Below are 12,233 nucleotides of genomic sequence, written 5' to 3'. Positions count from 1 at the left end.
GTGCCGTTTTTAGTTTTCCTCTCACAAGGACATCAGATAGAAATTTTGAAATATCTATTTTGTTTAAAACAGCCTAAAGGTCAAATACCTATGTCTTCAGGGATCCTATAACCTCCCAGAGCCCCTGGGGCATGGGCTGTAAGTTTTACAAGTTGTCCATTGTCTACATATAAAGTTGTTTTTTTTTAGAAAATGGCGAGTTTGATCCTTGGTCTCTAAAAAAAAGTAAGAGTATTGAGGTGAAACTTTCAGGTAATGTTGAGGCAGATGTTGAACAAAATAAAAATACACTATATTCAGGATAGTTGCCAAAAAGACATATCAGCAATTTCTACAGAACAATTGATGGTATTAATTTGAAACTTTCAGAGCATATTAAGGGGAGTGTTGAAAAGTGATGGGGGGCAGCCAGCCCCCGGGTCCTTTTTAGATGCCCCCCCCCCTCATCACTGATAGAAATTTTAGAAAGCCATTTTGTTGATAAAGTCTAACAATTATGCCTCTGGGGATACCATGCCCAAAAAGCCCTTGGGTTAGGAATAACAACTTTAATAAAAAATCGCCTATTTCTTCCACGTGGGATTCATCATTGGAAAAGGGGGACATTTTTTTACCTTAGTCAAAAAGGCTAAGGACACAGAGATAAAATTCCAGGGAATGTTAAAGGGTATGTTGAACTAAATCAAAATACACCATGAGCTTCCAGGTGATCAAAAAGGCTTATCTGCAATATTTTAGGAACAGAAAAGCGTATTAACTTGAAACCTTTAGGGCCACTACTGCTACTACTATCACTGATAATATGACTACAATTTTGATTATTCGCTACTGCGACTACTTGCCATTGCTACTACGACTACTTTCAAGTGTGACTAAGATTACTTGGGATGGTGACGTCGCAACTGTGATTGCTTTTGACTTTGACTTCGACAACTTCCAACTGCGACTACTCACGATTCTGACTGCAACTACATGCAACTACGGCTGCTTATACTTGCCATAACTTTAAGTCAATATTAAGGGGGATACTGAAAAAAGTGAAAACACACTATTTCTATTCTGGTTGGCAAAAGGGTGCATCAGCAATATCTCAGGGACAGCTGAGATATTAAGTTGAAACTTAAGCCAAGTCCTCTTAACTTACCCTTCCCAACACTGGTCGAATTTTCTAAAAAAATATTTTGTTCAAAATAGTCAAAAGACCTAAACACACTGTATGCATCCTGGGTATCAGAAGGGGGAATCTGCAATATGTTAGGAACGGCTTAATGTATTAACATGAAATTTTCATGTGAAATTGACTGCTTCTACTTGCGCTTACTTTCAGGACATGATGAGGGGGATGTTGAGTAAAAATAAAACTCACTATGTGAATGCTGGTGGTCAAAATTGCGCATCGTTATATCTCTGAAACAGATGAGGATGCGTAGTGGAAACTTTCAGGGCATTTTGAAAAATGCTAGGAGGGCATTTACAATAGGCCCCCTCAACAATGATCAAAGCTCTTTAATAGCAACTTTGTTCAAAATAGTCAGAAGGTATAACAGCTTTGCCTACGGGGATGTCAAGCCCCCCCCTTCTCATCTCCAATAGCCCTCGGAGAAAGGGTTGTAAATTACGCAATAAGTCCATTGCTTACAAGTAGGATTTATTAATGGGAAGGAGGGGGTAATTCTATCCTGATTGCGTCAGAAAAGACTAAGGCTATTAAGGTAAAACTTCAAGGAATATTGAGGTAGTGTTAAACTAAGTCAAAAGGCACTAGGCGTATCCACGTTATCAAAAGGGTGTATATACAATTTCTTAAGAGTGGCTTGGGGTATCAAATTACAGCTTTCAGAATTAATGTTGGTATTACTACTTTGACTGCAACTGCAACTACTAATGACTGTGCCTGTGACTGTTTGTGACTGTCACGATGACTAGTTGCGACTACTTGCAAGTGTGACTTCTTGCAAATTCGATTACGACTACTTGTGGCTGTTACTACTTACGGCGGCTACTGCGGCTACTTGGGACTGTGGCCAAAATTGCAACTGCTTGCGTTTGCGACTGATTGTGACAGTTGCTGTGACTACTTGCATCTACAACTGTAACTATTTGTGACTGTAACTACTTTTGATTGTGAATACTAGCTACTGCAACTACTTGTGACTTTTGTAGTAACTAAGACTACTTGCGATTGTGGCTGTGACTGCTTGAGACTACGGCTACTAACGACTTCTACTATTTGTGTCTAAGGCAACTTTTGACTGTGAATATTTGTGACTGTGGCAACTTGTGACTGCGACTGAAACTGATTGCGACATCAGACACGAGTGCAACTTGACGGTTACTTGTCACTTTGACTGTTTGCAGCTGCAACTGTAAATTTGACAACTCACAACTGCAAATGTGACAACATTTGAGTAGCTGCTACTATTTATGAATGCAACTACTACTAGTAGTACTGTTAAAACTACTGCCATTGCGACTATGACTGAAAATACTACAGTATATTATACTATTACAGTTTGATCTATTGAACTAAATCAAAAGATTTTAACCGCATCCTGCTTGTCAAAATTACACAGTGCATAAATATTGTCAAAAGTGCTTATTTGCAATATATCCCAAATGGCAAAGGTTATTAAGTTGAAAATTTAAAAGAATCTTGAGGGAGATGTTGCACGAAATCAAAAGACCTTAGGTGCATCCAAGTTGTCAAAAGGGCGTATCTATATCGATCGCAGGAATGTATTCGGATATTAAGTTCAAAATTTCGTTGATTGCTAAAGAGTATTTTGATGAAAAAACCAAAAGACACTATATGCATCCACGTTATTAAGGGTACGTATCTTCAATATTTCAAGAACACATAGGGAAGGGTATCAAGTTGAAAACAGTCAGAGATGGTCGAGGAGGATGTTGAATCTAAGGACAACATGTGTACCCCAGTTTTCAATGGGCGTATTTGCAATATCTCAGGATCGGCTAATCATAACTTGTTATAAATTTTTGGGGATGTTGAACTAAATTAAACGATACTACGTACATTCAGCTTGTTCAAATTGTGTATATAATTTTCAGGAGTGGTTAAGTTTACTAAGTTGAAACTTTCAGGGAGGGGGTATTAAAAGACACTATGTGCATCTCGATTGTCAAAACGACGTACCTGCAATATTTCAGGAACGGCTCAGGGCATTTATTTGAAACTATAAAGGAATGTTGAGGGGTTGTTGAAATAGATTAAAGGGCACTAGTTAGAACTATATGGATAATTATATATTCTATATATTAGAACTATATATTCAATCGGATAATTGAATTATTAAGCCAAAGACGGGAAAATTGGAAAAATGTTCATTATATTAACCAATAATTAAATTTCGGAAATCAAAACGAACAGAAATTAATCAAAAAACTTTACAAATAAAAGTTTTTCAAAGAAATATAAAGAGCCATATCAAACAGATCGTGGTAACGAACTGTAAGTAAGGAGCGACCCAGCTCAATAGTAATCGAAACTCTAAAAAATGGAATTTTGATACCGCTAGATATACCAAAGGAATCGGATTTTTATGCTGATTCCAAATATATAAGAAAAAAAAAAACGGATTTTGATTCAGATTTTAAAATTGACTCTAAAACGCGGATTTTGATACCAATAGATATATCAAGGGAATTGACTTATTATGCTGATTCCAAATATATAAGTTTCATTAAGTTTAGTCTTACCCATCAAAGTCTAAGAGCCTGAAAAAATTTACCTGATTTTCAAAAAAAAGGCGAAAACACCCCTAAAAGTTTTGGAATCTTAATGAAAACCACACCATCAAATTCAGCGTATTATAGAATTCTAATGTAGAGGTTTCAAGCTCCTATCTGCAAAAATGTGGACTTTTGTATTTTTTGCCATAAGAAAGATCACTGATGCGTGTTGATTTTTTTTTTCAGGGGTGATCGTGTTAACCCAGTGGTCCTGGAATATCGAGAAATGGTTCATTCGAACGGAAATTAAAAGTTCTAGTGCCCTTTTTAAGTGACCGAAAAAATTGGAGGGCAACTAGGCCCCCTCCCAGGCCCTTTTTATCTCAAAATCGTCCGATCAAAATTTTGAGATAGCCATTTTGTTCAGCATAGTTGAAAGGCCGAATAAATATATCTTTGGAAATTTCATGACCCCCCAGAGCCTTTGAGGGAAGCTCTTTAATTTACAAAATTTGCCTTTTGTTTATGAGTAGTATTTGCTGATGGGAGCAGGTATACATCTTTTAGATGAGGGGTGCAAATTATCTAGAGATGGGATTTTCCACAGCGACTATTTGTTGTGTGGTGTGAACTTTTCAGTGGACGAATTTTTCAGGGGAAATTTACTGGTGAAATTTGCCAGAATTCCTATACGAGATTCTTCTTATATCTTGCTTTCTTTTTGTCGATTCAATTTTACACGTGGAGATGTCAAGAGCAAGTACCCGGTTAGAATTTTCACCAGGATTGAATTGTCTAGAAAAGGGGTTCTCAAGCTTATTTAGACACTGTACCCCTTTCTACCAACAAAGCATTTTAGGTACCCCTTCTCAGTTACTGATAGGTCTACTAAGTAGACTATGGCTAAAATATAAATAAAATTACCAGTCCTAGAGTTAAAAGGTTGTTGTATTCTTTTGTTGGCTGGCCATGTACCCCCTAAAAATGTTTGAACATCCCCAAGGGGTACGCTTAAAAAACTTTGAGAACCACTGGTTTAGAGAACAAATGGGTCAGGAGGAGGGATTTTTTCGTGGAGGCGTAGCCAGATTTCGAAGCATTATTTAAAAAACGATCATAAATTAGATACAAAAACAAGTTTTTCAACTGAAAGTAAGGAGCAACATTGAAACCTAAAAAGCACGGAAATTATTACGTATATGAGGGGGATTGCTCCTCCTCAACACCTCGCTCTTTAGGCTAAAGTTTGAATTCTGTCTCAATTCTTTAGGAATTACTCCTGAAAAACTATGTTTTTTTAATTAGCATAATAATAAGCTTTTTTTTAAAGTACTAAAAAACCTTACCGTAAAGAGCAATGTGTTGAGGAGGAGTAACCCCCCTCATATACGTAATAATTTATGTTCGCTATAAGTTTTAATTTGGCCCCTTAATTTTGGTTGAAAAATCTTGTTTTTTTATTTAATTTTAAAACTTAAGATCAGCAGAGAGAAATCTTATAATAACTAAAACTCAAAACGACCAGAAATCAAACAGTTCGTGGTAGCAAACTGTAAGTAAGGAGCGACCCGACTCAATAGTAACAAAAACTCTAAAAAACGGGATTTTGATACCAATAAATACATCTAAACAATCAGATCTTAATACTGATTTCAAATTTATAAGTTTCATCAAGTTTAATCCTTCCCAGCAAAAGTCACGCGCCTAAGAAAATATGCCTGCTTTTCGAAAAAGGAGGAAACGCTCCCTAAATGTCATAGAACCTTAATGAAAGTCGCATCATCAGATTCAGCGTATCAGAAAACCGCACTGTAGAGGTTTCGAGCTCTTACCTGCAAAAATGTGGATTTTTGTATTTTTCGCCAAAAGAAAGATCACGGATGCGTGTTTTTTTTCGAGGTGATTGTATCGACCCAGTGGTCCTAGAATATCGTGGGAGGGCTCATTCAAACGGAAATTAAAAGTTCTTGTGCCCTTTTTAAGTGACCAAAAGATGGAGGGCAACTAGGCCCCCTCCCACGCTCATTTTTTCCCAAAGTCACCGGATCAAAACTGTGAGATATTCATTTTGTTCAGCATGGTCGAAAATAAAATAAATATGTCTTTTAGGATAACTTAATCCTCCGAAGTCCCTGGGGGGAGGGCTGAAAGTTATGAACTTTACCCAATGTTTACATATAAGTATTGGTTCGTGGGAAGTATACAGACGTTTTCAAGGGGAATTTTTTTCTGGTAGTGGTGGGGCGGGGTCGGGGGATAGGTGGGAGGATCTTTCCATTGAGGAATTTTTCATGGGGGAAAGGACATTGCTATGGAGGGGTGCCGGATTTCCCAGCATTATTTAAAAAAATGATCAGAAATTAAATTTAAAAATAATAATTTTCAACTGAAAGTAAGGAGCAACATCAAAACTTAAAACGAACAGAAATTATTATGTATATGATTGGGTTCGCCCCCTAGTCAATACCTCACTCTTTAGGCTAAAGTTTTCTTTAGTACTTTCATAAGAGCTATTTATTCTAATTAATGGCCTTTGTGATTAAGGGGTCATTTTTAAAGAATTGGGAAAAAATTGAACTTTAGCGTAAAGAGCAAGGTATTGACTAGGGGGTGAACCCCTTAATATACGTATTAAAAATATATGGATATAGAAGTTCGTTACGTAAGTTAATTCGTAAGTTACGTATATTTATTACTAATAAAAACGTTCGTAAATAAAATTAAACAACTTTCGAGAAAGCGATTTAACCAAATAAAGTAAAATTAATATGCATTTTTTTTAATTATTCTATACGGTGAGCCAAAATCAAAAGCTACATTAATTCAAAAACGTTCAAAAATCAATTAAAAAAAGTTTTTTTTAACTGAAAGTAAGGAGCAGCATTAAAACTTAAAACGAACAGAAATTATTCCGTACATGAAAGGGGCTGTCCCCTTCTCAACGCCTCGCTCTATAGGCTAAAGTTAGACTTTTTCTCACAACTCTATTTTTAAAAAAATAAAAAACTTTAGCGTAAAGAGCGAGGCGTTGAGGAGGGGACAGCCCCTTTCATATACGGAATAATTTCTGTTCGTTTTAAGTTATAATGTTGCTCCCTGCTGTCAGCTAAAAAAAACTTGTTTTTTTATTTAATTGCTATCAAAGAATGAATGAAACCAAAAACAAACAAAAACTAAAATAAATAATCATAGAACAAAAAATTGCAGATACTGTTAAATATGCATCTCAAAAAAAGTTAAACTTAAATTTTATATTCAAGTCAAACTCAAAACCAAAAAAATCACCGCAAACAGGAGTTTGGCTACTGTCCCCTTGAAAAAAATCACAACAAGCCGAAGCCGGGCCCCGGCACTCGGCTTGTTTTTACTCTTTCCTCGGGAAAATGGAGGGCCTCCCAGGGAACACGTCGAACGTTGAAGAATCCCACTGACTCGTAATAAACAATTGTTGCATTGCCATTAAAATTCCTTTATCCAACGTATATACACAGTTTTGTGGAAAAATCAAATTATTGAATACCTTGTTACAGTACGGTGGATGAAAGTGTATCAGAGTGTGATCAGAGGTTCGCGAAGTGATCACACTTTCACAGAGGTCTGTGAAAGTGTGATCAGAGGTTTGTGGGTTCAATCCTGCCTGTGGTTAGGGATAAGTTCTTCTTTGATTTCTTCTTTACATATTGTCTATCAGCTAGGGTATCACTTGTTCTTTTATCATTGACAACATTTCTTCATATCAACTTTCCAAACCCAATAATCACCCGAATCATTTTGAAAAGCAGCTATGCAAAGGTCTAAGATTTCACTTTTTTTGTTTTTTAAGGTTTTTGAATAGTTGAAACTCCTTGTTAGGTATAGGTTGTTCATTTGTTCTCTAGGCATTACGAAACTACGTAAAACACTTTTTGTGAATAGAAAAAATGGCATATACTGTTAAAGATACATAAACAAATCTCAAAACGAGTTAAACTTTAATTTAATATTCAATTCAAACTCAAAAGGGAAAAAATCATCACAAACAGGAGTTTGGCTACTACCCCCCTCCCTAACTGTGACAATAGTTTTACAACCTAATGCTTTATTTGTGCTTCACTGAAAACAAAATATTTTTATATTTTGACAAAAATATATTTATTTTTAATTATTTATATTCTTAATTAATTGTATATTTAATTTTTTTGATCTATATATTATAAAAATATATTTTTTTAGTCTTATAATATTGAAAAAAAATTACAGGGGGATATAATTTTGAATTGCTGAGATTCCCAGAAATCAACATCATTATATATTGAATATTCAGTTTATTTTCATTTGTTTTTTTCCAATCATCTTGACTATTATAATGATCTATTTTTATTTTTATCGATGTACTGGAGAATAAAAGCACACTGTTCAAAATATTTATCGTTTTCAATAGAGCGCAAACGATGGATGCACTTTATTGGAAGATTGAAAATCAAATATTTTGCAGTAGGCATCAAGACGTGGCTAATTGTAGAAAAAGCCAAGACAGATAGTCCGAGGATTGAGAGGGAAATCCGGGATAAGCCCTTTTTAGGATTGTATAAGAATTATGTCATTTCATTTGTTGATAGATAAGTCTAGCTATCATCCATCCATAGGTTGGATGATTATAATTAAGGGATGAAAGATTGGCTCTACATTTTTACGGTTAGGTGAGAGGGAAGAGAGCAGTTTCCAAACTCCTGTTGGCAGGAATTCATGCTTGTTTCAAGTCTGACTTGAATATTCAGTTCAAATTTTAATCCTTTAAGATTTAGATATTCATCTGTATCAGTCTATGTTATTTTCATGTTTCATATGAACATTTATTTTAATTTCAGCTTGTTTTGCGTTTCATTTATTCTTTGATAGTAATTGCAGATTTATTTTTTACTTTGAATTATTATAGAATATTTTTTGATTAATACGATGAAAAAGGACAATGTTGCTGCAAATGTAATGGCATTCGTTCGCTCTGTTGTAACCTGGGTGAGCGGAGAGTAGGCGAGTTCCTTCCAACCCGTCTTGAAACATGGACCAAGGAGTCTAACTTGTGTGCGAGTCGTAGGTCGATGAGAAGACCGATGGCGGAATGAAAGTTAAGGCATGGCTTGCGACGCTGATGGGAGAAGTTTTTTTTTTTTTTTTTTTTTTTTTTTTTTTTTTTTTTTTGAACCGTATATTTTTAGACAGAGTTGCTAACGTACGGAAAGTAAAGAGAACAACCATAACCTCAAACGCGAAATTTTCATTCTTTTTTTTTTGTTTTCACAAGGAAAGGGGAATTTTTTTATTAATATCAATCAATCAATCAATCAATTTATTCAACCAATAAATTTACGACAAAAACACTTAAACATAGATTCCCCAACATAACTTCAACATAAGGCTCTTTGGCCAGGAAAAAAAACAGGGAAAACCAGAATAACACAAATACTAAAAAAAAGAGAAGAAAAGTATTTACATATAGCGCATTTCAACCTTTCGAAGACTCAACGCACGCACACACACACACACACACAAAAAAAAAAACAATATTTAAAACACCCAAGCAAAAAGCGATTTTAAGACCCCTCCCCCCCCCCCCCCAAAAAAAAGAAGATATAGGACAATCCAATAAATTAAACCAAATTCCAAATATTTGTTTGAAACCAAGCCACAAAAAATATTCAACAAACTCAGTACCCCTCACAACAAACGTTTCTAACCCAGGCTCGGGTCATAAATTGAAATACTTTTTGGTTACCAAAGGGACATTTTTAGTGATCTAAGTTTGTATAGACTAGGTGACACCGAGTCATTTCGGGATCTGTAAACACTTTTTGCGTTTTATTTTCAAATCAAACCCTAGCTAATTTATATTCCCCCCCTTTTCTTGCGAAAAACAGTACTTTTGCTTTTCGGGAAGTCCTGTTTTGAGGGTGTACTTGTTATTTTTAATTCATGTAGGATGGCAAAACTGCACAGAAATCTAATGGTAAAACCACTACCTATGCGAAAATGAGAAATTCCAGTCTACGTTTTCGTCCACAAGTTTACTAAATTTAGTGTTGCTAATTTTGGTCGCGGCTTATGATCTCTTGAGTCCAATTTGTTATTTATTGCAAATTTGTTGTACGATTAGACGTTGCTTATAAAAAGTGATAAATTGTCGTCTTCCAAGGTATTCGCCCTTTCGAGGTAAAAGACGATTTTATGTTCAAATTCTCAAGGACACCTGTGACAACATTCCTGTCGGGCTCTTTAGTTATGTTACAAGGTTGACCAGTTTGTTTGGTGTGGCACTCCTCTATATCCTTCTGTGGCACTTAGAGGGGATGTGTTTGTGTTAAATTTTTTTTTTAATGATTGATATTAAAATAAACAATTACTTAAAGAGGTAAACTTATCTTAAAGAGAAATTCAAGAAAAGTAAAAATAAAACCTATGTTCAACGTCCTGTTTTAACAAAAACTCACATAGACTTCTTTCGTTTCATTGCCTAAATTAAGCAAAAACCTTTTTATAAGGTTTATTGGTGTGTTTAACCCACAGTTTATAGACAGTAAGCTTATCGCAGATAATTTCTGGTCTTCGGTCTTGGTGCGAACAAAAAGCTCCTCCCACTTGTTTCTGCCTTAGCGGATTAGTCTGTTATCGTCAATCACTGAGAAATGGTTACCAAGTGCATTATTCGTAATAGCGGGTTTCCACTTGTTTCGTATCCAAGAGAAATCTGACTTGTCTACCCGCGAAAAGATCTGATAACGCGTATGTTTCTATCTGCAAAAACGTTCTCCGGAGCACTCGCACCCCTGTCCGGGTTTTTATAATGGGAGAGATAGAGAATGATCATACTGCTAATTCTATAAACTGTGGTTTAACCTATGAACCTATGTTCAAACGTCCCTATGTTCGTTTGCGAACATAGCGTTGAACCTATTGCGTTGAAGCGTTGAACCTATGTTCAACGTCCTGTTTTAACAAAAACTCACATAGACTTCTTTCGTTTCATTGCCTAAATTAAGCAAAAATCTTTTTATAAGGTTTATTGGTGTGTTTAAAAATGAAAACAGCTACTATTAATTCAAAAATCTTTGCTTATGGAAGTAAAGAGACAAGAAGAAACATAAAATGAAAGAAAGTTTTTGCTTCGCTGACTACACAAGATATATTTACAAAACTAGCTGCAATAAACTGACTTATGTTATTTTCTAATATCTGTAGAAATCTAAAAACTAATGGATTATTTGAGAACTGATTCGTTTAATTTTTTTTAATGGAATATTATTTCATTCTAAAATTTCCGATATCATGGTCAAGATAAGACTAATTAGATCTGGATAAATTTATTTTTTTTAATTTTCTAATGGATAATCAAGTTATTTTTTGCTCGAAGTGAACTGGGGCTTTTGGATCGGATTTGTATTTTCAGCAAAGCGATAATTTTCGAATTCTTGAATATTAAGAAATGCTTCGGGTCATTTTATTTGAGCTGGTTTTTCCTCTTTAAGTCGGTAAGAAAAATATGTTTTTTGTTTCAATGAATCACTTTATGGAATGAAATCTCAAATGCCAAGAAATAGTTGGAGTAGTAATTTCCTTTTCTTGCTCGTTTTGACAATTTCGTCCCTAAAATTTAACCCCACCCCTTCTGATCTGATGGAGTAAAGGCAAACTATATTTCAAGTGTAAATATCTGATTACTTCAAAAAGTTACCAAATTTATTCTTACTGTTCTGAAAAATGCCATAATCACAATCCTGCTTTAATATTTCAAAAAATCATGCTGCTCACTACAAGCTAAAACTTCAAATGCAACATTTTCCAGTCAAACCCTTTATTTTATAGCATTACGCTTCACAGAACGTGTGAAATATCTATAACACATATGTGATGACCACCAGCAACCCAAATAATTATTGTCATGGTTTGTCAATTAAGAAAAAATAGCGTCATTACATACTTTGCTGTCACTATTAAAAAAAAAAAAAACCTTGTAAAAAAAAAAGTCAAATTTAGGATCAATCACAGAACGTGTGAACTATTTGTTATATATATATATATATATATATATATATATATATATATATATATATATATATATATATATATATATATATATATATATATATATATATATATATATATATATATATATATATATATATATATATATATATATATATATATATATATATATATATATATATATATATATATATATATATTATATATATATATATATATATATATATATATATATATATATATATATATATATATATATATATATATATATAGTCTTTATTTATCAATTGGGAAAAAATCACGTCAATAAACTTTTTGTAGATCTCTTTTACGTAAAAATTAATGTGAATAAAAATAAAAATGAGAAAACGAAGAATCATAACATTACTACAATTATGTGATGAAAATATCAAATCAGTGACTCTGAAATAAAACTAAAGTACAACTATACGGCCGTCTAAAAATAAAAACGCGCATAAACATGAAAAGTCACTTTCCGATTTAGATATACCAATGAATTCAGCTCA

At 34.1% G+C, this 12,233-nt stretch overlaps 1 protein-coding gene across 1 annotated transcript in view; it reads right to left on the bottom strand.

The window, feature by feature from the left end:
• The window catches only part of LOC148956947 (uncharacterized), a 31,019-nt gene extending 19,494 nt beyond the window's left edge, over positions 1-11,525 (bottom strand). Inside the window, exon 1 of the mRNA XM_089087913.1 lies at positions 11,411-11,525. Coding sequence (XP_088944039.1) covers positions 11,411-11,428 — 18 coding nt within the window. The 5' untranslated portion in view covers positions 11,429-11,525. The remainder of the gene's footprint in view (positions 1-11,410) is intronic.
• Positions 11,526-12,233: the final 708 nt, after the last annotated feature.

This window comes from Artemia sp. Qi Xiang Cuo, chromosome 1 (genome assembly GCF_049724085.1).
Source record: "Artemia sp. Qi Xiang Cuo chromosome 1, ASM4972408v1, whole genome shotgun sequence".
Taxonomy (NCBI): Eukaryota; Metazoa; Arthropoda; class Branchiopoda; order Anostraca; family Artemiidae; genus Artemia; species Artemia sp. Qi Xiang Cuo.
The sequence above is the reverse complement of the archived record's forward strand: the minus strand, read 5'-3'. Positions and strand labels throughout refer to the sequence as shown.